This window comes from Chinchilla lanigera, unplaced genomic scaffold (assembly GCF_000276665.1).
Source record: "Chinchilla lanigera isolate Chin_1 unplaced genomic scaffold, ChiLan1.0 scaffold00054, whole genome shotgun sequence".
Classification (NCBI taxonomy): Eukaryota; Metazoa; Chordata; class Mammalia; order Rodentia; family Chinchillidae; genus Chinchilla; species Chinchilla lanigera.
Genome location: NW_004955455.1, coordinates 8,373,383 through 8,399,779, shown reverse-complemented (window position 1 = coordinate 8,399,779; position 26,397 = coordinate 8,373,383). Strand labels below are relative to the sequence as shown.

At 46.7% G+C, this 26,397-nt stretch overlaps 1 protein-coding gene and 1 pseudogene across 2 annotated transcripts; both read left to right on the top strand.

Annotated features, from left to right (window-relative positions):
* The first annotated feature begins 13 nt into the window (after positions 1-13).
* On the top strand, positions 14-25,636 carry Slc2a11 (solute carrier family 2 (facilitated glucose transporter), member 11). Of its 2 annotated transcripts, XM_005396414.1 has the most exons (12): positions 14-235; positions 5,111-5,209; positions 9,906-10,066; positions 17,622-17,746; positions 20,533-20,662; positions 21,200-21,348; positions 23,081-23,268; positions 23,387-23,497; positions 23,848-23,949; positions 24,022-24,097; positions 24,668-24,795; positions 25,015-25,636. In XM_005396414.1, the coding sequence occupies exons 1-12, from the start codon at positions 194-196 to the stop codon at positions 25,213-25,215; spliced, it is 1,512 nt and encodes a 503-aa protein (XP_005396471.1). In that variant the 5' UTR covers positions 14-193; the 3' UTR covers positions 25,216-25,636. The 2 variants fall into 2 exon arrangements, with proteins under 2 accessions (XP_005396471.1, XP_005396472.1); XM_005396415.1 differs by lacking the exon at positions 14-235 and having other exon boundaries at positions 5,122-5,209; positions 17,626-17,746.
* LOC102010026 lies at positions 3,419-4,184 on the top strand (annotated as a pseudogene).
* Positions 25,637-26,397: the final 761 nt, after the last annotated feature.

Below are 26,397 nucleotides of genomic sequence, written 5' to 3'. Positions count from 1 at the left end.
GTCCCCTGGCGGCGGCGGCGGCGGCGGCGGCGGAGGAGGAGGAGGAGCTCGCGGGTCCCGGGCAGGATTTCTGGCGCGGAGCGGGGTCGCGGCGCGACGGGAGGCAATGGCCGCAGCGCAGCGTTCCGCGCCGGTCTGCAGAGACGAGCGCTGCCCTCCGCCGAGTCAGGAGTGAGCGGCTCAGGCAGGCGGCATGGAGGAGGAGCCGGAGCCGCCCTTTCGGCCGCGCACCCAGGTGACCCACAGCATCCTCCCGATACCCTGCACCCCGGCGCCCCGCCTGCGCTCGGGTCTCGTCCGCACCCCGCTGGCCGCGCGTCCAACCGCGCCTTACACCCCTGAGTCCCACCGCACTTGCGCTCCGCTGCTGCCGCTACCCATTTGCGCCTCGCAAACGCCCACTGCGCCTGCGCCCCTCTGCGTTCCGCGCTGCCTCACTGCGCCCCCCAGCGCGCAGACGCCGCGTCTACCGCGCGTCTCTGGTTGCGGACTGCTTTGTAGTACAGAGTTGTACCTCGCAGGTACCCCGTTTTCACAATGTGCGACCTCTTTCTGCTTTTTGAAAAGCGCTGAATTAGCCAGGTGTGGTGGCACATGCCTGTAACCTCAGCACTTGGGAGGCTGAGGCAGGAGGATCGTTGTAAATTCGAGACCAGGCTTGGCTACATAGTGAGTTCAAAGGCAACCTGAACTACGAAACGAGACCTCATATCAAAAACACCAAATAAGGGGCTGGGGATTTAGCTTAGCGGCACAGCGCCTGCCTGGCTAGCACAAGGTCGTGAGTTCGGTTCCCGGTACCGGAAAACAACAACAACAAAAACAACAAATAATAACCGAAAAAGCCCGCTGAATTTCAAAACCTCCCTGGGTCAGATGTTTCTAATGAGAGATTGTGGACCCATGTGAACTACACACTCGGAGCCACCCTTGAAAGCTTAACGAATGTGCCCAGCGCACAAAACTCTAGTGCTTGTATGTCCCTTTATGTCCTTGGCCCGGAGGGGCATAAGCAGGGTTCCTACCAGGCATGGGCTGTGGGCCGGTGCAGGTTGCTGGACCTGAGTCATCGCGGTCTAGCACCTTCTGTCCCCCATTGATGTCCACATGGTCCTCTGGTCGTCGTGCAGGCCAGACACGCTCCAAGGGGCAGCAGCTTCGTGAACACCGCAGTCAAGCCAGTCACCCGCCCCTATGACTTTCCCACCCTCTCTTCTTCCTCTAGGCTCAACTCTGACTTGGCTTCTGCCTCATCAAAAGAATGGGGGCAGTCAGGGATCGCCCACATGCCCACCACATCTCTGGGTTTCCCTCAACCTGGATTGATTTCCTTTAGATAGATGTACGGCACTCTGTCACCTCGCTTCTTGGGCCATATTCCGGGACTACTATTTGAGACGCTCGGCACCTCCCTGTCCTGCTTTATGTGTAGCACCGGCTGACACATTATATATTTTGCTTGTTCTTTTTTTTAATTTTTTTTTTTCCCGGTACCGGGAATCGAACTCGCGCTTGCCAGGCAGGTGCTGTGCCGCTGAGCTAAATCCCCAGCCCCTGTTTTGCTTGTTCAATTGCCATTGTCTGTTTTCCTGCCGGAAGGAAAATTCCCTGGGGTCATGGGTTGTGTTTCTAGTTCAGTTACATCCCCACCAGCTAGAACAGTAGTAGATTTATTACCAACACTAGGGAGGTAATAAATAGCTGTTCGCTTGGGACTGGGGATATAGCTCAGTGATAAAGCAGTTGCCTAGCATGTGTGAGGTCTTGGGTTTGATCCCCAGCACAGCAAAAATAAGTAAGTCAAGAAACATCTGTTCACTGAATTATTATTCACTATGATAATGTTTGAACACTTATCCTGATCAAGCGTGGTACTAGGCAATAGACATAGGTGGTGTATTAAATTGAACAATTTCCTGTAGCCTTGGAAAGCTGTGGGCCTCTCCTGACGTACAGGCTCGTCTGTCATCACTCTTATCTCTGGCTGCTTTTTCCGGAGGAGCTGTCCTGAGGGCAGCACTCACCTCCACGCCACTCCCTCGGAGTGGCCGCACTGCCCAAGTTCACTCAGATTCTGGAGTTCCTGTGTGGCTTCCTCCCATGGCCTCTGGCTTAGGATGAAGTTAGACCATATGGGAATTACAGACAAGCAGGGCCTGTGTCATTGATCCACTTCCAGACCTAGGGCAAGGTGATCAGCAGGCCCCTGCCCTCAGACCTGTGCTACCCACCCCAGCACAGTATCTCACCAAATGTCCCCCAGCACCTGTCCCGGCCAGGACAAGCGCTCAGTACTTAACTGATGAATGGTTCTGGAAATCCTTCAGAAAACCTTTAGCTAAACATAAAAATAGTAAATCTGGCTTGCAGGAATGAAAATCTACAGAACAGTTTTCCAGAACAAGAAAAACTGTGTGAAAAAAATATCATGATTTTTTTGGGGGGGAGTCAATGATTGTATTTTTATTTATTTTTTTTTTTTTGAGAGAGGATCTCTCTATATAGGTCAGGCTGGCCTTGAACTCAACCTGTAGGACAGGCTGGCATTTAACTCAGGCAATTGTCGTGCCTCAGCTTGGTGTTGTAGGCATGTGCCGCCATGCCTGGCCCCAGTGATTTGAGTTTTGTAAGGTCAACTCTTTTGTGAATGCTTAGGAAAATATCTGATGGAAGCAGTTTATCATTGTACTTTTGGAGAATGGAAAATTTTGGTACACCATTATATTAAATTTTCAAAAAACCTTAATGAGATACCAAATGGTGGTGGTGTCAATAGCTACTTCCTGGGTTTCTCAGTTGTTAAGCTCGTTAGCTCAGCAGGAGGGCCAGCTTAAAGCGAGGAGGGCTCAGCTTGCATGTAGAAGCCCCCACCTATTTTGTGGTGCTGCCAGGGGTAGGAATTAGCATGCTGAATGTTTTCTTGAAGTTGTACCACAGAGAGGAGGAGGGGCCTGAGTTCATCACATCAGGTCCATCTCTGAGTTGGGACCAAGCCCTGTCCATGGGGAGATAGTAACCACACGGTGTTCCATAACGTTCATGGGAATCCACTTCCAACTGCCTATGAAGATGAATGAAGAGAACCTGGACTATTATCACCCAGGCATCGGGGTAATTATTACCATCAGGTATTATTACCCAGGTAGCATTTCTGATCTGAATCATGACTCTGCGTTTGGACCAGAAAAGTGTATGGGACCTTAAAAGCTCACCTTCCTTACCGGTATCAAATGATGACCATCGTGCTGATCTTCCATCCCTTCGCTTGTGGCAAGAGATGGCTTAAGTAAATAACTTAGACTTTGATTAGTCATAAAAAATATCATAACAGCTTGGCTGAGACTAGTGGCAAGTGAGGCGGCCCCGTGCGGCGCGACACCGGGCACCGGACATAGTGCATTGCCAGTGACCTGAAAAAATGTCAGGATTTCTAAAAGGTATGAGATGCTCAGAATGCATTGACTGGGGAGAAAAGTGAAATACTATTGCTTTCATCACTGCTGGTGTTCTGTTTTTCACAGGTTGGTGGATTATCATAGATGCAGCTGTTATTTATCCCAGTATGGAAAAGTTCAGCCACTCATACCATGCCTGTGGCGTGGTAGCAACCATAGCCTTCTTAATGATTAATGCAGTATCGAATGGACAGGTCTGGGGTGATAGTTACAGTGAAGGTTGTCTGGGTCAAACAGGTGCTTGCATTTGGCTGTTCATTGGTTTCATGCTAGCCTTTGGATCTCTGATCGCATCCATGTGGATTCTCTTTGGTGGTTATGTTGCAAAGGAAAAACCCATAGTATATCCTGGAATTGCTGTATTTTTCCAGAATGCCTTCATATTTTGTTGAGGATTGGTGTTTAAGTTTGGCTGCACTGAAGACTTGTGGCAGTGAAAATAGCAGACTTCCTGCAGCCTGGCAGCCCTGCGTGGGGTTTTTTACCGCTCACTCCCTGTCTTTTGTAATGCCATTTTCTGAACTTACTTCTGAGTACAGTCTCAGATTCAAGTTGTGTAATGCTAAAATCATGAGAACTCCCCACGTGTCAACAGCAACAAAATCTCCTTGGTGTGCACCTAATTAACTTACACAGTGTTAAAGGAAATTGTTTCACATGGGTAACCTCTGTCATTTCATCATGATATAATTTGTAAAAATAAAAGTAAATTACAGAAGAAAAAAAAAATCATAACAAGCATGTGAAGTTTTTTTGGTGCTAGAAGTGGAGCTCAGGTTTTGATGCATATGAGGCAAGCACTCTTATTACCGAGCCCCGGCCCTAAGCATGCCATTTTGCAGCTTACAATTTTATGAGGAAAAACAGAAGCAAGGTTGTGAATCTCAAAAAAAAAACCTAAATGGAATGGGACATAAGAGCCCTGAATTCTTTTGGCTGAATGCCTTGAGGACACCTCCATCCCTATGGAGGATGCACTGGGGTACAGCGTGTCACTGTACCAAGTATGCCTGGCACACATGTTCCCATCCTGCAGGTAGACAGTGTTAGCTCCGGGTCCAGGCGGGGAAGCAACTCAGAGTATGAGGGGTGAGGAAAGAGCTGACACCGACCCGGGCACCTCCGCCGTCTCTGGTTGCTGTCGACTGCCCTGTGTGTTCCCAGGTTCCCACACATGCAGGACCGTGTGACCCTTTCTCTTAGCACCACTGCAGAAACAGCTGGTAGGAGGTAAGGAGAGGCTCAGCCCAGATGCCTGCAGCCAGACCACTCTGTTGGAGAATGTTTCCCTGGGGAAAGTCACTGGGACACAGGGGCAGAGCTGTACTCCACACGGGGGACCCCTCGGAACCACGGCAGACATGCCCAGGGGCAGCCCCGCAGCGGCTCTGAACTCAGGAAGGTGCTGGCAGAGGAAGGGTACGGTGAGGGTGGGGGCACAGCCTGTACTCAGAACAGAAGGTTTGGGTTCCCCTGCTATCTGCCGACCACGTGATCTGGGTAACCCCACCACTGTGTGCGTCAGTTTCCTTGTCTGGAAAAGGAGACCTTATTGCCTGGTTCAAATAAATTGCAATGCTGTGATCAGTAGATATGTCCCAGGGAGTGAGGTGGAGGTCATTATTGGTTACTTTGCACTCTCCCCTATTTTTCAGAGTCGGGGCTGGGTCCTGCTCCTGACCATCTGTGCGGCTGGCATTGGTGGAACTTTTCAGTTTGGCTACAACCTCTCCATCATCAATGCCCCAACCTGGGTATGTACCTTCTGTGTCCACTGTCGTTGTGTGAGCAGGTCCTGGGTGGGGACCAACAGCTGCCTCAGCTCAGTGTCTTCTTAGTAGTGCTTTCTCCCGTGTCCCTCTCCACTGTCCCACAGGCTCCTGCAGGTTTAAACAGAGCACTGCACCCTTCCCCAGTGATGACAACGGTCACTTATGTATGGTGGTGTAAGGGCTGTAATTGACAACCTGGGAGAACTTCCTCAAAGAACTGCTTATTTGTGTTTTATTTTGTTTTGTTTGAGACAGGGTCTCCCTTGTAGTTCAGGCTGGCCTTGAACTCACTATGTAGCCCAGGCTGACCTCAAACTCAAGGCGATCCTCCTGCTTCAGCCTTGAGTGCTGGGATTACAAATGTGCAGCGCCACACCTGGCTAGAACAGATTGTTAACAGAACACGTATGGGAATGTATTCTGGGCAGAAATAATGCTGGCACTCCAGCCCTATAAAGAAAGGATGGATGAAAAGGCTTAGAAAGGGAGATATGAGCTGGCTACATTGGTTTATGTGTTCATTCCATTCACCAAACATTTGAATTCCATTCACAAAGCCCATTCATTTCATGAATGCATATTCATTTCATTCACCAAGCCCACTTCAGTGTAGGCTCACAACTGGGGAGGGGTCCCTCCATGGCAGGGACAATTAACCTTGCCTCCAAAAGGCCGTCTCCAGTCCTCAGAAACATGCTTTCTTGGACTTGACAGCTCCCCTTTCCCCGCTGAATGATGTTAAATAGAAAATACTCTATTAAGAAACAATGAATGAATGACACTGGGTTAAACCATGGTTACACAAGGTGACCCCAGGACAAGGGTGAGGAACACGATCAGGTATTGAGAATGATCAGATGCAAAGGATGGGGGATTCTAGCTAAACTAGCTTAGCATGTGTTAAGTAGAGATTACAGGAGGCCATTGTTTTGAGCTAAATTCCATGCTAAAAATCAAAGTGGAGTCACTCTCACTAAAGTTCTATATCCTCAAACTGAAACTAAGCTGATTATTTGACCTTCTGAAGTCAAGAGTAGAGGGAAACAGCCAACTTTCCCAAAAGCCCAGTTTCAATTGGCATGACAACAAAGATCTCTCTGCTTTAATCCTAACATACATGAAGAAACCAAAAATAAGCTGATGTTAACCAATCAGTTATTTTCCTATTGTTCTTTCTCTCCCCACCTTACAATGAAAGTTACTTTAAAATGACAAATTTACTTTTTGTTGCTGTTTCTGCTTTATTTGAGCACTTCTCTTTCTATAAAACCAACTCCTTTGGCTTGCACCATCAGAACTCTTTATTTTATGGAATGAAGTGTTGCCTGATTCTAGGATGGAAAATAAAGCCAATTAAGTTTGTTAAACATTTTTTTTGAGACAGGGTCTCACTAGGTAGCCCAGGCCGACTTTGAATCCACAGCGATCCTCCTGCCTCAGCCTCCCATGTGCTGGGATTACAAGCCTGTGTCATCATGTCTGGCTAATTAAACTAAATTATTTTAATTTAATTGTCCTTTGACATGGAATTCTTACTAAAATTGGAGAATGCAAATGAACACAGAAGACCAAAAGTTGAGGCCTACTTGAAAAAGAGCCCAGAACAGCCTGGTTTTCACTAAGCAATGAATCTTTTTTAATGGCCAGTCTTGAGGAATCAAAGGTCAACATCAAGGGAGCCTGGCCCTTGTCCAACTCCTCTGACAGTTCCTCCCCAGGGAGAGATGTGGCATCCATAACTTGGAGCTAGCCAGTGTGGGGAGAACTGGCCAACACCGGAACACGATAGCCTCCCTCATGTCCTGTTGGGAGGCCTAAGACCGGTATTTGATCCATAGCCGAGGACGAGGTGTCTCTGTCTTTACCATGCACAGACTTTCCCAACCACCTGGCTTCCACTTGCTCCCTCGATGTGGTTGTCTGGGAGCTGAGGCTGTATGGAACGTGAACTAGCTGGATGCAGCCTTGACCTGTGGTAGAGGCCATAGATGAGTTGTTTCACCTCTCTGGACCTAATTTCCAGCGTTAACAACAATCAAAGTTATGTGTACCTAGTAGAGTACACTTATTCTTTGGTACCGTGCGAAGTGGGTTCCAGAATAGCCTGTGGATATCAAAACCTACGGATGCTCAAGTTTAGTACATAAAATTGTGTAGCATTTGTGTATAACCTACTTATATTCTCCTGTAGACTTTAAATAATCTCTAGATTACTTATATAGAATACCTAATACAATGTAAATGCCATAAAGATCATATAAAGCTGGGCGTGGTGGCACACATCTGTAATCCCAGCACTTGGGAGGCTGAGGCAGGAGGATTGTTGCAAGTTCAAGGCCAGCCTGGGATACAAAGCGAGCTGAAGGCCAGCCTGAACTGCATAGTGAGACCCTGTCTCAAAATAAAAGACAAAAAAAAATGCCGTGTAAATAGTTATTATATTATTTAGGGAATGATGATAAGAAAAATGTCTGGTGGTGTTCTGTACAGATACAGCTTTTTTTCCTGAGTATTTTTGATCTGCTCTTGGTTCAATCCATAGATACAGAGGGATAACTGTATTTTTGAGGCATACCGCAGTCAGAGTTCCAAGAACATACCTGGCTCACTCAAGATAAGTCAAGTGGGTTTGGATGCCACAAAGGATGATTCACAAAGGATGATGAGGTGGGGTACAGAGAACACACACAGCAAGGGAATGTGCAGTAAGGTGGATTTATAACACCTCTGTCTCAGCACCTGTCCCCCAGAAAGAGACAAATGGGAGGAACTTTGACCAAAACCAGAAGGAATGAACCATATTGCGCAGGTCCCTTCATGAGAAGCAGTGACCATTGGCCAAGGGGTGCAGCCAGCCTGAGGTGACTTCACAGGGAGGGGACCAGGTGGAACTCCTGTGTCCCTCTGTCATTCCTCTAAGGTCCTGGTGGAGCTTACTATGGCCAAGTTCAACTGAAAACCAGTTAGCTAGTGTCTTTGTTACTTTTCTTATTGTTGAGACAAAATACCAGACCCCCAAAGCTATAGGAGAAAGGGTTTATTTCAGCTCACAGTTTGTAAAGGTTTCAGTCCGTAGTTGGCTGGCTCCAAAGCAAGGTGGCATGTAGAGGAGCACTGTGGAGGAAAAATAGTCCATGGCAAGCAGGCAGGAGACAGCAGAGCAGCAAGCAGCAGCAGCAGCAGGAGCAGCAGCAACTGGCCTCTCCCTTTTTATCTCATCCAGTCTTTTGAGTGATGCCATCCATACCGAAATTGGGGCTTCCCATTATCCACACCCAGAACTATGCTAAACCAATCAGTGGAGTAATTTGGTAAACATGTGCCCTTAATCCTACTACCATCACACCTTAATCCCAGCATCACACATCCTAGATCCAGCCACCTCCAAAAATCGCCACCTATGACTGCATGAGGCTTTGGGGGGACAACTAGATACACCCCAGTGATCTGGGCTGCACAGGTGGCTTGCTGGGCAACAGCAGAGTGGGAGTGTGGGACCGTGGGCCTGGAGCATGTAGTATAATTAGAACTATAATTCATCTTTGTCACTGGTTCCTGGGATAGAGCTGAAACCCTTGGAATTTCCTGAGTAATAAGAGCATCTTTTGTTATTTTTGTAATGAGCCCCCTTCGATCATACCTGTTTATTCTAATGACATAACTTTGGATGGTGCCCCTAGATAGCTGCAGATAGGTCAGCAGAAAGCTCTAGTGATTAAAGGATAAGAACTTTCATCCCCACCCCTCACCTCTGGGAAGGGAAGAAACCTAAAACTTAAACTCTATGAAAAAAATTTTTTTTGAGACAGGGTCTCCCCTTGTAGTGTAGGCTGGCCTTGAATTCACTGTGGCCTTGCACTCATGGCAATCCTCCTGCCTCAGCTTCTCAAGTGCTGGGATTTACAGGCGTGTACCACCACGCCCAGCTTCTATAAAACCTCATGAATGATGAAATAGGATGAATTTCAGCCCTGTGACTACATGGAGGTGCTGGGAAGAAGGAGTGCCCTGAGAAGACATGGAAGCTCCACACACTCCTCACTGAATATTGCCCTCTGCAACTTTACCATCTGATTCTTTCTGATTTTTATCCTTTATAACAAAGCAGTAAATGTAAGGAAACTACCTTTTTGAGTTTTGTGAGCTATTCGAGCAAGCTGAGGAGAAAGCACTTACCTTCGGAGAACTTGAGGAGGTGATTGTAAAAACCCCATTTTATAGCTGGTCCTTAGAATATGGGAGGCCTGCATTTGCAGTTTTCATCTGAAGAGGGGGCAGTCTCGTGGGACTGAGCTCTTTGACTTGTAGAATTTGATACTAACTTCAGATAGTGTCAGAACTGTATTAGATTATAGTACACCTAGTTGGTGTCCAGAGAATTGCAGAAATGCTTAGTGTGGAAAAAAACCACACACCCCTGCTGTGAGCAGTGTTGTGTGAGTGCAGAGACATAGTGTAATCCCAGAGAGAGGGAAATAGAGAAATCCAGCTCTAGGCTACAGGAGACACAGAATGTGAAGGAAACCAGCACGTGGGAGGTCAGGTGAGCTTCCTCCTGCCCCATGGGAGCAGTATTGCTCAGCACACTGGGGGTCTGCTGTGCAGCGGCACACAGCCTGTGGGGGCTGTGCCTCTCTACCCTTATCCAGAGGGAGCTGACTGGCATCTCTGTCCACAGCACATTCAGGAATTCACCAATGAAACATGGCAGGCACGTACTGGAGGGCCACTTCCGGACCACCTGATACTGCTTGTGTGGTCCCTCATCGTGTCTCTTTTCCCCCTGGGGGGCCTGTGTGGAGCGCTCCTTGCAGGGCCCATGGCCATCCAACTGGGAAGGTAAGTGCTTTCTGTGTGCCCCCGAATGCCTTTTGCTGAGGAGCAGCGCAATCTATAGGCTGAGGAATGTGGGGGAAGGAAGATGCCTGGTAGACTCTGGATCAGTCTAGATTAGCTTCTCAGCAAGCCTTTTACGCTACCTGCAATTTGACCTTGAGAGTCACATTTTCAAAGAGATTTGGTAGAGGGAAGAGTCCTATGCAATGAGGGAGGAAGAGTCCTGGTTTCTAGTTCTATGTCTGACAGTACGTGCTATTAGATCTTTTCTCTTTTTTTCTTTCCTTCTTCTTCTTTTTTTTTTTTTTTTAAGACAGGGTCTTGCCATGTAGTACAGACTGACTTTGAACTCACTATGTAGCTCAGGCTGGCCTTGAACTTGCAGCAGTCCTCATGCCTTAGCCTCCCAAGTGCTGAGATGATAGGTGTATGCCATTATGCCCAGCTGCTGTTTGATCTCAAGTGAGTGTTTTCTTCCGGACCTCATTTCCCCATGTATATCTGATGTAGTTCTTTTTTTTCCCTGTACTTGGGATTGAACACAGGGCCTTAACCCTGAGCTGCATCCTCAGCCCTTTTTATTGTTTATTCTGAGACAGAGTCTCACTAAGTGACTACGCTGCCCAGGCTGGGCTCAAATTCGTGATCCTCCTGCCTCAGAATTCCCGAGGGATTACAGGCATGTACCAGCACATCTGGAGCTAATGTTGTTCATAGGTTGCAGACAAAGAGAATCTGACTTGAACTAACCTAATTTAAAAAATGTAATAACTGGAAGGACACTGAGGTAACTCACAGAATGGAAAGAAGTGCTTAAAAGCCAAGCCAAGAAGGACACGAATTTGGGCGTGATGGCACACACCTGTAATCCCAGCACTTGGGAGGCTCAGAGAACATTACCACAAGTTTGGGGCGAGCTTAAATGACATAGTGAGACTCTGTCTTAAAGAAAAAAGGAGGGCTGGGAATTTAGCTCTGCGGCACAGTGCCTGCCCAGCAAGTGCAAGGTTGTGAGTTCAATTCCCAATACCGGGGGAAAAAAATAGTAATAAAAAAAGGAGGAGGAGGAGGAGGAGAATTCAAGAGGAAGCAATAAGAATCATAAATATGTATGCACCAAGTACCAGTGCACCCAACTATATAAAACAAATATTAATGGCCTTTAAAAATCAAATAAACACTAATACAACTGTAATGGGGGACCTCAATACCCCAGTGTCGCAAACAGACAGATCAATTAGACAAAAAACCAACAAAGAAATATCAGAACTGAACCAAACTTTTGAACAAATGGACCTGGTAGATGTCTGCAGAGTGTTCCATACCACGACATCACAATATACATTCTTCTCAGCTGCACATGAGACATTCTCCAAAATAGACCACATACTAGCTCATAGGACCTGCTTAAGTAAAGACAAAGGAATTAAAATTATCTCATGCATATTATCAGATCATAGTGCAATGAAATTAGAAATTAATGGCAAAAAACCCACAAAAACTTCATAAACATATGGAAATTAAATAACACCCTCCTGAACAACCAATGGGTCACAGATGAAATTAAAGAAGAAATTAGACAGTTTCTACAATTAAATGATAATGCCAATATAACATACCAGAACTTGTGGCATGCAATGACAGTGGTGCTATGAGGAATTTTTTTTTTATTCTTTGGGGTTTTTTTGTTTGTTTGTTTTGTGTTTGGACCAGCAATGGAACTCAGGATTTTGCACTTGCCAGGTAGGCGCTGTGCCACTGAGCTATATCCCCAGCTCAGGAAAATTTATAGTAGTGAATTCTCATATAAGGAAAACAGAGTGGGCTCAAATAAACCTAATGTTGAATCTCACACTTCTAGAAAAAGAAGAGCTAGTCAAGCCCAAAGCTTGTATGAGGGAGGAAATTATAAAGATCAGAGCAGAAATGACTGGAATGAAGAAAAAGAAAACAATATAAAGAATCAATGAGCCGGGCGTGGTGGCACATGCCTGTAATCCCAGCACTCGGGAGGCTGAGGCAGGAGGATCATTGTGAGTTCGAGACCAGCCTGTGCTACAAAGTGAGCTCAAGGCCAGCCTGAACTGCATAGCGAGACCCTGTCTCAAAAAGATACACACACACACACACACACACACACACACACAGGAATCAATGAATCAAAGAGTTGTTTCTTTGAAAGATTCAATAAAATCAACAAACCTTAGCCAACCTTAACAAAAAAGAAAGAAAAGACTCAAATCCATGCAATTAAGAGTAGAAAGGGTGAAATCAAACAGATCCTGCAGAAATCCAGGAGATTATTAATACCTACTTCTAGAACTTGTATTTTAATAAGATAAAAAACACAAAAGAAATGGACAGATTCCTAGATAGAAATTCAGCAATTACCAAAGCTAAATCAAGAAGATATAAAAATTCTAAATAAATCAATATCAATCAACAAAATCGGAGTTGTAATTTAAAACCTACCAACAAGGAAAAGCCTGGGCTCTGACGGATTCACTGCTGAATTCTACAAGAAATTTGGAGAAGACCTAGTACTGCCACTTCTCAAACTTTTAATGAAAGTTTTTCAATGAAAGGGAAGCAATACTCCCAAATTCATTCCTGAAAGCAAGCATCACCCTGATACCAAAACCAGAGAAGGGTCCAACCAAAAAAGAGAACTGCAGAGCAATCTCCTTAACGAACATACACACAAAAATCCTCAATAAGATACTGGCAAACAGAATGCAGCAAATCATCAAGAAGATTATATACCATGACCAAGTAGGATTTATCCCAGGGATGCAGGGATGGTTCAACATATGTAAATCAATAAATGTTTGCAGGGTATGGTGGTGAATGCCTGTAATCGCAGCATTCAGGAGGCTGAAGCAGGAGGATCACTGTGAGTTTGAGGCCAGCCTTAGCTACATAGTGAGTTTGAGTTCAGCCTGAACTGCAAGGCAAGACCCTGTCTCAAAAAAACAAAAGAAAAGAAAAGAAAAGAAAAAAGTAATATATCACATTAATGGAGCCAAAGATAAAAACCATGAGAGCATCTCTCTCTTTTTTTTTTTTTTGAGACAGAGTCACGCTATATAGTCCAGGTTGGCCTTTAATTCTCTGTGTAGCCCAGGCTGGCCTTCAACTCACAGTGATCCTCCTGCTCAGCCTCCTGAATGCTAGGAATGATCATCTCAATAGATGCATAATAAATACCTTGCAGAAAATGGTCTTTATTTCAATCTGATAAAAGCCATCCATGACAAACTAATTGCCAGCATCATACTAAATGGACAAAACCTGAAAGCTTTCACTCTAAAATCAGGAACAAGGCAAGGATATCCACTATCACCACTCTTATTCAATATAGTTCTGGAAACATTAGCCACAGTAATCAGACAAGGGAAAAAATAAAAGGAATAAAGATAGGAGAGGAAGACATTAAATTATCATTATTTGCAAATGACAGGATACTCTGCAAAGAAGACACCAAAAACTCCACCAAAAGACTTCTGGATATAATAAGCAAATTGAGTAGCGTAGCTGGATACAAAGTCAACACTCAAAAATCAATAGCTTTCCCGTACATGAATAACAAACTCACTGAGAAAGAAATTAGGGAAACACCATCTTTCACAATAGCATCCACAAAAAGAAAGAAAGAAAGAAAAAAAGACAGACCTAGGAATCAATCTAATGAAAGATTTCAAAGACCTCTGCATTGAAAACTACAGTACTCTTTTTTTTTTTTTTTCTGGTACCAGGAATCGAACTCATGACCTTGCGCTTGTGAGGCAGGTGCTGTGCTGCTGAGCTAAATCCCCAGCCCCTAGTACTCTGGAAAAGAAAATTGAAGAGGACATTAGAAAATGGAAAAGTATCCCTTGCTCTTGGGAGGGAAGAACCAATATAGTAAAAACGGCCATACTACCAAATCTGTCATGCATATTTAATGCAATTCCAATCAAAATTCCAATAGCATATCTCACAAAATTAGAAATGACAATCTAAAATTCATATGGAACCAGAAGAGACCCAGAATAGCAAAGGCAATTCTGGGCTACAAAGGCAAGACAGGTGGTATCACAATCCCTAACTTGAATTTATACTATAGGGCTGGGGATTTAGCTCAGTGGCACAGCGCCTGCCTGGCAAGTGCAAGGTCTTGATTTCAATTCCTGGTACTGGGAAAAAAAAACAACAACCCCAAAAAAGACTCTAGGACAGTGACAGTGAACCTTTGGGGCTGGGGATATAGCTCAGTGGCATAAGTGCCTACCTGGCAAGTGCAAGGTCCTGAGTTCAATCCCCGGTACCGCAAAAAAAAAAAAAACAAACAGAATTTATACTGTAAAACTACTGTGATAAAAACAGCATGGATGGGCTGGGGATTTAGCTCAGCGGCAAAAGCGCCTGCCTGGCAAGCGCAAGGTCGTGAGTTCGGTTCCCGGTACCGGAGAAAAACCACACACACAAAAAAAACCCCAAAAAAAACCAGCATGGTATTTGCAAAAAACAAAAACCCAAACATTAGTGGAACAGGTTAGAAGATGCAAAAACAGCTCCAGACATACTCAGCCACCTTATCTTTGACAAAGATGCCAAACACATTCACTGGAAGAAAGATAGTCTCTTTAATGAATGGTGCTGGCAAAACTGGCTTTCCACATGCTGAAGATTAAAACTAGACCCATATCTTTCACCATGAGCTAAACTAAAATAAAAGTGGATCAAAGATCTAATATTAAAAGAGAAACACTAAGTCTGCTGGAAGACAGAATAGATAGAACTCTTGAAAACATTGGTGTAGGCAAAGACTTTATAAACAAAACCCCAGTCCCACAGGAAATATCAAAAAGAATCAACAACTTGGATCTCTCTCTCCCTCTCTCTCTCCCTCCCTCCCTCCCTCCCTCCCTCTCTCTCCCTCTCTCTCCCCCTTTCTCGACAGGGTCTCACTATGTAGCTGGCATTGAACTCACTTATGTAGCCCAGGCTGGCCTCCAACTAATGGCGATCCAAGGGCCTCAGACATCAAGATATATCAGACTTCCCAAGTTCTAGGATTACAGGCCTGCGCCACCATACCTGGCTGGGATCTCATCTTATTAAAAAGCTTTTACACAGCACAAGAAACCACCAACAAAGTGAACAGTCAACCTGGAGTGCAGAAAAAAATTTTTGCCAGCTGTTCCTCAGACAAAGGACTACTATGTAGAATATATAAAGAACTAAAAAAGATCAGATTCCCCCAAACTTAAAGATCCAGTCCAAAAATTAGCATCTTTGATGAATAGACACTTCCCAGATGAAGAAATAGGAATGGCAAATAAATATATTAAAAAATGTTCAACAATACTGGTCATTTGAGAATTGCAAATTAAAACGTTACTGAGATTTCATATCACTCTAGAAAGAATTGCTATTATTAAGAAATTAACCAATAACAAATGGTAGTGGGGCTGGGAGGAAAAAGAAACCTTCCCATTGCTGGTGGGAGTGCCTGTTAAATCAGTGTGGAGATTCCTCAAAAACTAAAACTAGAAGTTACATTTTACTCAGCTATTCCCCTTTTTGATATCTTCCCAAAAGAATTAAAAACATCATATCACAGTGATATATGCACACCCATGTTTATAGTGACACAGTTTGTAATAGTTAAATCTTGTAAACAGCCCAAATGCCCATCAACTGATGAATGCATAAAGAAGATGTGGGGTTTTTTTTTATGCAATGGAGTACTACTTTGCCATAAAGAAGAATAAGCATGAGACATTTCTAGGGAAATATATGCAATTTCAGAACATATTCTTAAGTGAAATAAATCAGATGCACATGTTTAAATACCACATTGTGTCTCTGGTGAGAAACCAAAAGTATAAATAAGGACCAAAGTGTATAATGAATATTGGGAAATGGGAAGAAAATGTTCAAATAAGAAGGAGACCAAGGAGGGGTGGGAGAAGGAAGGGACAAGAAAAAAAAGAAGAATAGAAGGAAAAAATGGAGACAAAACTTTTGTAAATAAAGAAGGGAAGAAAGTTTGGAGGAAGGGGAGGGGAATGGGAAAAAAAGAATCAGCAAGATATATCACTTACAGGTACAAATTCACTATGATGAATGTTATCATTACGTATATCTAACATGTACCAACAAAAAAAAATGCAGTAGAGCAGGGATTTGCCAACTATTGACTGTGGGCCAAGTCAAATCCCTACGTGGTGGTGCTTGACTGTAATCCCAGCACTTTGGGAGGCTGAGGTAGGAGGACTGCTGTGAGTCTGAGGCCAGTATGGGTTACTTAGTGAGTTCAAAGCCAGCCTGCACTACAAAGCAAGACCTTGTCTCAAAAACAAAACAAAACCAAACAAAACTCTACCTGTTTATTGAAAGTAAAGTTTTATTGGAAAAAAGTAAAGTGTACTGCTGTCCCTGCCGGGTGAAAGCTAAGTGTTTCTTGTGTTGTCTGTGTATTGAAATGGAACTGGGTATGGTGGTGCACATCTGTAAACTCAGCACTCAGGAAGCTGAGGCAGGAGGATCTTTGGGAGTTTGAGACCAGCCTTGGCTACAAAGTGAGCTCAAGGCCAGCCTGAACTCCATAGTGAGACTGTGTCTCAAAAGGACAAGAAAAAAGAAAAGGAAGGAAGGAAGGAAGGAAGGAAGGAAGGAAGGAAGGAAGGAAGGAAGGAAGAAAAAGGAAGAAAGGAAGGAAGGAAGAAAAGAAAAGAAAAGAAAAGAAAAGAGAAAAGAAGAGAAAAAGAAAAAAGAAATGAAACAAATGCATTAACCCCAGGGCCAAGTACTTAATTACTATCATTAATGGAATTTATTAATTCCAGTGAGGAAACCATACAGCATTACAACTGTAACTATTAGCTACCATTGGATTTATCACTAGATTCAGTTTGTTATGCACTGGATAATCTGTAATCTTTTATCCTCTAGACATGGGAGATCTAAGGTTTGGCTCGAATCCTATCACTGATGTGCTGTTGACTTTAAGGCACTGGGCATTCAACCATCTTGAAGGTTCTGGGAAGTGTCTGTATGTTATAAAGGATCTGTACTTGACTTTTTATGCATCACTTGCCTCACCTGCTTTTCCTCCTTAGGATTCTATTAAATATTCTTTCCTTCATTTTATATAGGAGTTTGGGGAGAACAATACTTAATGTCAACCAGAAAGCCATAAAATGCAAATGCTGTCATTTCAAGCTGCTGTGCAGGTGGAAAGAGTAATGTGTGGATAGGTTGGGGCAGGAATAAGAGTATGCACCTCAAGCTCTACCACATGTGAGCCCAGATACAACGGCTTGTGGTCATTTCAATTCATATAGCTTATTCTTGAAACAGTTCTGTCTGTCTGTGTCTGTGTCTGTCTGTCTGTCTGTCTGTCTGTCTCTCTCTCTCTCTCTCTCTCACACACACACACACACACACACACACACACACACACACACTCTGTGTGTTGATCAGGGCTAGTTAGAATTGCCAAGAGGTCCCTGGAGATGGTCCCTCTGAACTGAGCCACAGCCTGTCTTCCCTGTTTTCCACTCCCTCCAAGGAAGAAGTCCCTCCTGGTGAATAACGTCTTTGTACTGGTGGCAGCGATCCTGTTTGGATTTAGCAGCAAAGCAGGCTCCTTTGAGATGATCATGCTGGGAAGACTGTTCGTGGGAGTCAGTGCAGGTACAGGGTGAGGATGTACCTCATCCTGCCTCTTTATTTCTGTTCATTCATTAACGCCCCTTCCTTCCTCCCTCCCTCCCTTTCTTTCTTCCTTCCTCTTCCTTCCATCGTGCTTCCCTTCTCTTTATTCTTTGACTTATCTTTCATTCATGTCTGTTTCTTTTACAAAATGGTTAAGTATGGTTTACCTTAAAGGCATAGAATTACCGGGCATGGAGGCACATGTCTGTAATCCCAGCACTCTGGGAGCCTGAAGCAAGAGAATAACAAAATCAAGCCCAGCCTGGGCAACTTAGTGAGTTTGCAAGACCCTGTCTCAAACTGCTGGGGGTGTAGCTCAGTGGCATGGTGCCTGCCTGGCATGCACAAGGACCTAAGTTTGGTTCCCAGTACCAAACCCCATCCCCCAAAAAACAAGAACCAAGACCCTGTCTCAAAGTAAAAAGTAAAAAATGGCATAGGGATGTGACTCAGTGAGAAAGCCCCAGGCTCAATCCTTAGAAGCAAGCACACACACACAGCGCTTGTATAGCTAGACATTTACAGTAAATATTGAAAACATTGTTCAGGACAGGAGAAAACATCCCCAAAATTGCCCTAACAATAAATCTTGTGTTTAAGCAACACTCTAAGCATGAGATTTCTGACAGCCAAGGTGTAAAGGGGCATAGGATGAGTTCTTCGGTCTTCCCTGCAGAGACAGAATAGCATGTTAAAGATTCCTCAGTTCCTAGGGCTTGTCATGTGAGAGAGCAGAATTTTGAATATATTTATCTGAGATTTAAGGGGCTCCAATCAACAAGTTATATCTTGATTGTCTACTGTTTATACATCCAGGTATTGATGTCTACATTAGTTACCTTTTCCTATGAAACAGGTATCTCCAAACATACTAGCTTAAAACAGGCAACATTTATAACCTGCAGTTTCTGTGGGTCAGGAACCAGGAAATGCCTTAGCTGGGTGGCTCTGGCCTAAGGTCGTGCTCAAGCTGTCAGCCAGGGGTGCTGCCACCTGCAGGTCTGCTTCTGAGGAGGCTCCTTCCCCTGCCCAAGCTCCTCACCATCTGGGTCTCTCCATGGACTGCCTTAGTGTCCTCTCAGCTTGGCCACTGGCTTTCTCCAGAGTGACTGTGTATATGGGGGGGCGGTTTCTAGTGCTTTTATGTCTCAATTCCAGAAGTCATGCACCGTTTTTCCCACATTCTATGCGTGGAAAATGAGTCACTAAGAACGGCACACACTTTAGGGGCAAGGAACCAGGTCAGACTTGTTGCTGTGGCCTGTGTGCCCCGGAAAGAGTGAAACAACAGGGTTCCCTGAGACTCCTTGGTAGCACATCTGCCTTCCTCACACCTCTCTCTGCCAAAGCCCGTTGTGCGCAGAGGTGAGCTGTTACTGGACAGAGGGTCTTGGGGGAGTTTGTTTCCAGGTGCTTGGCATCCCAAACAAACAGCTGATCAGGACATTCAAAAGAAACAAAAGAACAAGATTTATTGAAAGTGAAAGAAGCCAAGCATACTTCACAGAGGGGAAGCAGGCCAGTGAGAAGAGCTCACAGCCCTCATAGGGGCTGCTGTTGGGTCTCTTAAGGTCCGAGGATTATGGGAGGATCTGTACCTGGAGGTGGACCAGAGTCATGGCCCAATGGGCTACCTGACTTGGTCCATGCGTGAGAAGGGAAGTTTCGGACCACACAAGATTTTTAGAGGATGCGTCATGGTGTCCAAACCCCACTGGGAGGAGTCAAACTGTAATGCAGATGAGGGTGGGGGGCTCATACTTTTGGTTTTGTGCATATTTTGACACAATCATTCTTACTCTGTCTAGTTTTTTGATTCTTTGCCCCATGGCTTCCTGCTGTATATTTGTCCTCAGTCTATCTCCTACCTCGTGTTCACACATTAATGGGAGACTCTGAGGCCAGGGAGGGTGGGTAGAGCTGCATTCCCGGCAGTATTCCCAGGTGTGGCATGGCCCAGTACTGTGCCTCTTCGCCTTGCCTTTTGTTACCATCTGGAGAGGGCAGTGGGGCACCGTCCAGTTCTCTGTTTTCCCACAACTATGTCAGTACCAGGTGTGTCCCTCGGGGAGCTGGGATGCGCTGAGAGCCTAGAACTGTAGTGGTCAATGAAAGAGTTGCAGAGAGAGCTGGGGCAGCTGCTGGGCATCCAGGGTGGGGTCCTGCCCTTCTCCCACCCCTGCAACCTCCAGCTTTCTGTCGCTAAGAGTGAGATACTGTTTTATTACTGGAAATACTGGAAAGAAAAAAAGGTTGATTTTGGCTCCTGGGTCTGGGACTTCCGGCAGGGGCTGCACGTCATAGCATAACGATGTAACAAACTCTTGGTCTCATGAGCCCGGAGGCATAGAGAGAAAGGTGGGGACTGGGGCCCCACAGTTCCCTTTGAACTCATGCCCCCGTGACCTAAGAACCTGCCCTAAGGCCCTGCAGACCAGGCTCTAACACGTGGACCTCTGGGGGCATTTGGCATTGAAATCTCCACAAAGACCGTCACACCTAGAAACATTCTATGAACATGTGGGGCTGTGGTGAGGGACCAGGGTGGGAGCTGACCTGGGAAAGATTTATCTTCTCCCAGAAGTCCTGAGCGGTGGAGTTGGAGGTCCTGTTGGCCCTATAACAGGTGAGGCAGAGCCCTTTACAGTATAGGGGGAGTGTGCAGGTGTGTGAGTGGTATGTCATGAAGGGGGAAGACATCCTGGCATCACAGGTGTGTGAGGGCCTCCTGGTAGCTGATGGGCTCCTGCCGTGCATGCTTTTAGGTGTGAGCATGAACATCCAGCCCATGTACCTAGGGGAGAGTGCCCCCAAGGAGCTCCGGGGAGCTGTGGCCATGACCTCAGCCATCTTCACCGCCCTGGGGATCGTGATGGGACAGGTGGTTGGACTCAGGTAAGGCTCCTCTCCCCAACGCATTGAGTGGCTTCAGGGATGCCAGTAAAAACCTTTCTTCACTCAAATTTTGCCCCTCCCCACCGCGTAAATGAACGCTTTGCCTCTTTGCACAAAGCCATCAAAATTCCTCCCTCATCCATAGGGTGGATACACAAAAAGCCAGCCACACTTTAGTGTGGATCACCCCTGTCCCATCTTCCCCAGGACAGGTGGCAAAGAACAGGGCTTGACAGATTTGGGCTTTTAAGGGGAATCATACCCGAGTCATCCCAGAAAGAGAAGAGGAACAAATGCACAAATGAACAGATGGAGCCCAGACCCCTGAGGAGAGGAGTGTTAGGGATGGATGAGTTGGGTAGGGCCGCCCTACCCTCTCTTGGTTCCTGCTGGGTGGGAAGGATCTTGATGTCCAGACCGAGAGCTGGGTAGGAAGAGGCACAGAGCAGTGTGACTGAGCAGGCGGGGGTTAAGGCAGAGGGGAGACAGGGTTGTGCCACAAAGGCACCTATCCTGGCCTGTCCTCTGCCTCTCCAGGGAGCTCCTGGGTGGCCCACAGGCCTGGCCCCTGCTGCTCGCCAGCTGCCTGGTGCCTGGGGTGCTCCAGCTCGCCTCCCTGCCCCTGCTCCCTGAGAGCCCGCGCTACCTCCTCATTGACCGTGGAGACACCGAGGCTTGTGTGGCAGGTGAGTCCCTGCCCGTAGGTGCATCTCACTGGAGCATATGAGTCCTCATTTCTTTGGCTTTATTTATCAGGAAAAAGCTCTCCTTCCTGTGCCTTAATTTCACCATCTGTCTAGACACCCCTTTAAAGCTCTTTCTCAAGGGGTTGTCCTAAGTCATAGGACAGTGGGATGGATCAGACCCAGCTCCTTCCTTTCAGGAAATCTAAGGTGATACATAAAATTAGCCCCCCCCACACACACACACCCCTGTGCAAGTGTCACCTGTCCAGTGCCACCTGAATGATGATATATTATCAGTTAACTATGGCCCTAATAAGAATTCCCCAGGAACAATCACACACAGAAAAATCTCTGACTTAAAACAACAATCATTTACCACACCTTCTACTCATTTACTGAGCTGGTTGTACAGCTCTGCTGATGTCAGCTGGGCCAGCCTAGGGCATCGGGTATCATGGCCAGTCTAAGCTAGCCTGGGCAGGGGCAGTTCAGCTCTGCACACACCTTTCACTCTCAGCACCAGTGGGCTAGCCTAAGAACGTTCGTAGTGCAGGGAAGGCAGGGACACAAGACACAAACACCACTGTACACGCACTTCCCAAACCCTTAGCCCCCGTGCCCAGTAACATTCCACTGGCCAAAGGGAGTCATGCAGCTGGATCCAAAGCTAAGGGCTGAGCAGATTGATCGCATATCTTGCCCCATGGCAAAGGGAGTGGATTTAGGGGGGAGTGGGTTTAGGGGGGAGTGAAGACCAGGCCCATGGTTGTATTCCTTTCAGTTTTCCATCACAGCCACAATGTTTTCCTTTGGCTCGGGGGTCTCAATGTTTGCTCAGGCTGGTCCCAAACTCCTGAGCTCAGATGATCCTCCCACCTCAGCCTCCTAAGTAGCTGGGACTCTAGGCACAAATACCAGGCCTGGATATGGCCGTGTGCAAAATATGTTCAATCCCACCCCCTGGTTCTTCAGAGTCTCATCCAGTCATGGTATCAGGGTGAAAGTCCTGTGATCTTAAGATCACATTAAGTCTAAAGGTGCTTTTTTCTGTGACCCAGAGACCTAAGTTCTAAAAAGACAAGTTTTTGTCCCCTACCACACTCAGCATACAGGTGGTACAAGGTAGCCAGAATTAATGTCTGATTTCAAAGACAAGGAGTCTTCACAAGGGACAGAGCAGTCCCTGACCCGTAACAGTTCTTGAAGGGACACATGGCCAGGTCTCCCTGGCTTGGGGATAGGGATTGTTCCTAGATTCAGTCCCGGCTGTGCCCCCTAGGAGAGGCTTCCAGGCTGTGGTTCTCGCTCCACTGCTCTGAGATACTCTGTTTTCCATGCCTTCCTTGACACTTTCTCACGAAAGCATTGGAAATGCACTGCGTCAGGTTTGGTGGCTGAGCAAGTTTCCCAGCCTGCTTCCTGCCTTTAGAAAGTTGAAGCCACAAAAATCTTTATATTTCAAACTGTTTCTGTCTCTTTTTGCCCAAAGTGGAAGATCTCTTGACAATACAACTTCGTGTGTGTATATGTGTGTGTGTGTGTGTGTGTGTGTGAGTGTTCAGTGCCTCATAAAACCTAGACAAATGCTATACCATGCCTAGTTTCCCCTCTATTTAATAGGAGCCCAGAGGGGAAGGGGGAGGGGAAGGGGAGGGGAGGGGGAGGACTCAACCTCGGGGACCAAAGAGGGGGTGATGGAGCAGGAGCTCAGTACCCCTTCCCTCCACCTCAGCCCTGAAATGGCTTCGAGGTGACAGGGATGTGACCTGGGAGCTGGAGGAGATAGAGGAAGAGCGAGCTGCCTGCCAGGGCCACCGTGCTCGGCGCCCATGGGAGCTGTTCCAGGATCCTACCCTGCGGAGGCAGATGACCAGCCTGGTGGTGCTGGGCAGTGCCCTAGAGCTCTGTGGGAACGACTCGGTGAGGCTCTACCCTGCCCTACGCCTTGGGCCTGTGGTCATGGAATAGGTAGGTGGGAGCCATGGGAGGTTGAAGGGAGTCAAGACCCAGAGCTGCTCCTCCACCCATGCCCTTCCAGGTGTACGCCTACGCCTCCTCCATATTTCTGGAGGCTGGAGTGCCGGAGGAGAAGGTCCAGTATGCCATCATTGGGACTGGGAGCTGCGAGCTGTTTGCGGTTCTCGTTAGCGTGAGTCTGGGCTCACTCTCCACTAGCCCTGCAGAGGGAGGGGGGTTGGTGCTCAAGGTCCTGGTCCTTCTAGAACTGCGTCCCCTGCATTAATCCGGTTTCCACTTCTGCTCACTCGGTAAGACTGCAGCAAGTCACTGAGTCTTTATTGAGCTCCTGTGTCTACTGGCCATTCACACGAAGTTGAGTAAGTGACGGCAAGGGTCCTCAGGGAAGTTAATAAAGTCATAATCTCCTGAAACCATACATTGCTCCCTCCTGCCCGCTTCCAAATGACACCTCTTCCTATTGCCTGCCCCCCGACCAAAACCCAGTTATGGGTCATTCTGAGTGGCTCCTTTCTTTTGCAGTGTGTGGTGATTGACAGGGTAGGAAGGCGGGTGCTGCTGATAGGAGGGTACAGCATGATGACCTGCTGGGGGAGCATCTTCACCGTGGCCCTGTGCCTGCAGGTAGCTAGGGGAATGGGGCAGTGGCTGGGCCAGGTCTGTTTTCCACCTCACCCTCCATCCTGTCTACTGCAGAGCTCCTTCCACTGGATGCCCTACCTGGCCGTGTCCTGCACCTTTGCCTTCATCCTCAGCTTTGGCATTGGCCCTGGTGAGTGAGCCCAAGGGCTTCTGGGCTTTAGGCCTTGCTGAATTGTTGAGGCTCGTTGGTCTCTTGGTGTACTCCAGGGAGGAATGGCAGCGGGAATGAGGGAAAGATAGGCAAGAGACAAGAGCTGGGTCCGGTGGAGGCCTCTTTACCAGACGGGCAACAGCACCTGAACAGCACCACCAGGGGTATTTGTTTATGTTCCTGCAAAGTTAGTATCATGAGACACAAGGTTGCACAGCAACTAATGACTGAAATTGTCCAGGCAGGATGCTTTTCTCAAGACTGAGGTCGCTTGACTGCTTTAGGCATGCTGGCTCTATCCCGCCCTCACACATCTCACCAATTTCCAGCTTTAGCCATTCCTGACACTGACTGAATAAGGGGTGTCTGGGGGAGTGATGGGTGGGTAGAGGTGAAATATCAGCTGCAGCCCCTGGGACTGTGCTGAGGCTTCTGAGAGAAAATGGTTGGAGGAGAGTACCCTGGGGTTCCCATGCAGACTAGGTCCAGATGAGGGACAGGCAGAGCAGAGAACCCAGGCTGGCAGCTTCCTGTCCCCTCTTTTTGCAGCTGGAGTAACAGGGATCCTGGCTACAGAGCTGTTTGACCAGATGGCCCGGCCTGCTGCCTATGTGGTCTGTGGAGTGCTCATGTGGACCATGCTCTTCTTGGTCGGGCTGGGGTTCCCCTTCATGCTGGTAGGTCTGCCCTTGCCCTTAGGGTGGGGAGCCCTGCCTCAGGTTTTGTACCTGTCACTATGACCACCCAAGCGGGAGGCCTCCATCCAAGGAGACTGACACTGTGGGGAGGGGTCCCTGTGAGCCAAGGGGAGAAGGCCTGCCTCAGGACCTGTCATGGGCCTTCTGTTGAGGCCTGAGGGAAGCCACCCCTGTCTTGGGGTCTCTTTTAACCCACAGGCGAGTTTGTCCCAGTTCCTGTATGTTCCTTTCATCGGTGTTTGTATCTGTGGGGCCATCTACACTGGCTTATTCCTCCCTGAGACCAAAGGCAAGACCTTTCTGGAGATCTCCAAAGAACTGCAGAGACTCAACTCACCCAAGCAGGCCCAGGGCCCCACGTGGACCGGCCCTGAGGTCATCACATCCACTGAGCTCTAGTTGTAATGGGAGTGGCACAGACAAAGCCAATTGCTGTCCTTTCTTTTGCTTTGCTTCCTCCATTCACTGGCTCCTGCTTGTCTTTGCTTTTGTTTTGTTTTGTTTTGAGACAAGGTCTAGCTGTGTAGTTCAGGCTGGCCTTGAACTCGCTCTGGAGCCCAAGATGACCTTGAACATCCAGTGATCCTCTTGCCTCAGCCACCCAAAGGCTGGGATTACAGGCATGTGCCACCACATCCCAGCCAGAACATGTTGTCTGAATGGCTGTAGTCTTAAAGAATGTGAAAGATAAACTTTGTTATAGAAATCTGCGCATACATGCTAACGATGCGAAGCATGGGGTATGAAAAGAAATCCTTTTTCAGCATTGTATTAAGTTGGTTTTCTATGACTATGAAAAAAAAATACCTGAGATATATGAGCTTCAAGAGAAGAATGGTTTATTTTGGCTCAGGACTTCGGAAGTTTCTGTCCATGGTCACTTCACTCCATTGCCTTTGGGTCTGTAGTGGCACAGTGCATAATAGAGGGAGCAAGCACATGGTGCAGGAGCTGCTCACCTCAAGGGAGCTGTAGAGAGAGAGAGAGAGAGAGAAAGAAAGAAAGAGAGAGAGAGAAAGGGAGAACACCAGGGGGCATGAATGATTGCTTCAAAGGCTCTCTTGCAATGATCTAACCTCTTCCCACAAGGCCCCATCTTTTATTTATTTATTTATTATTAGTTTTTTTTGTTTTTTTTCTGGTACCAGGAATCGAACTCACAACCTTGCACTTGCCAGGCAGGCGCTGTGCCGCTGAGCTAAATCCCCAGCCCTGGCCCCACCTTTTAAAGCTTCTTCTACCTCCAATAGTACCATGGGTTGAGGACCATCCTTTAAAACAGGGGCCTTGGGAAGACATTTATCCAAACCATAGCAAGCCTTTATTTTTATTATTTATTTATTGCAGTACTGGGAGTTAAACTTTCCACTGAACTATATCCTCACCCCCTTTTTAACAGAAAATTTTTTGAGACAAGGTCTTTCTACGTTGTCTAGGCCAGGCTAGAACTTGGCAACCTTGCTGCCTCAGTCTCCTACACTGCTAGGATTACAGGTATGTTCCACCTTGCCCAAGTTATATAGGCCTTGAGAAAATACTTGTATCACGTAGGCGTAAATACTCCCTCTGCATAAGTTCCAG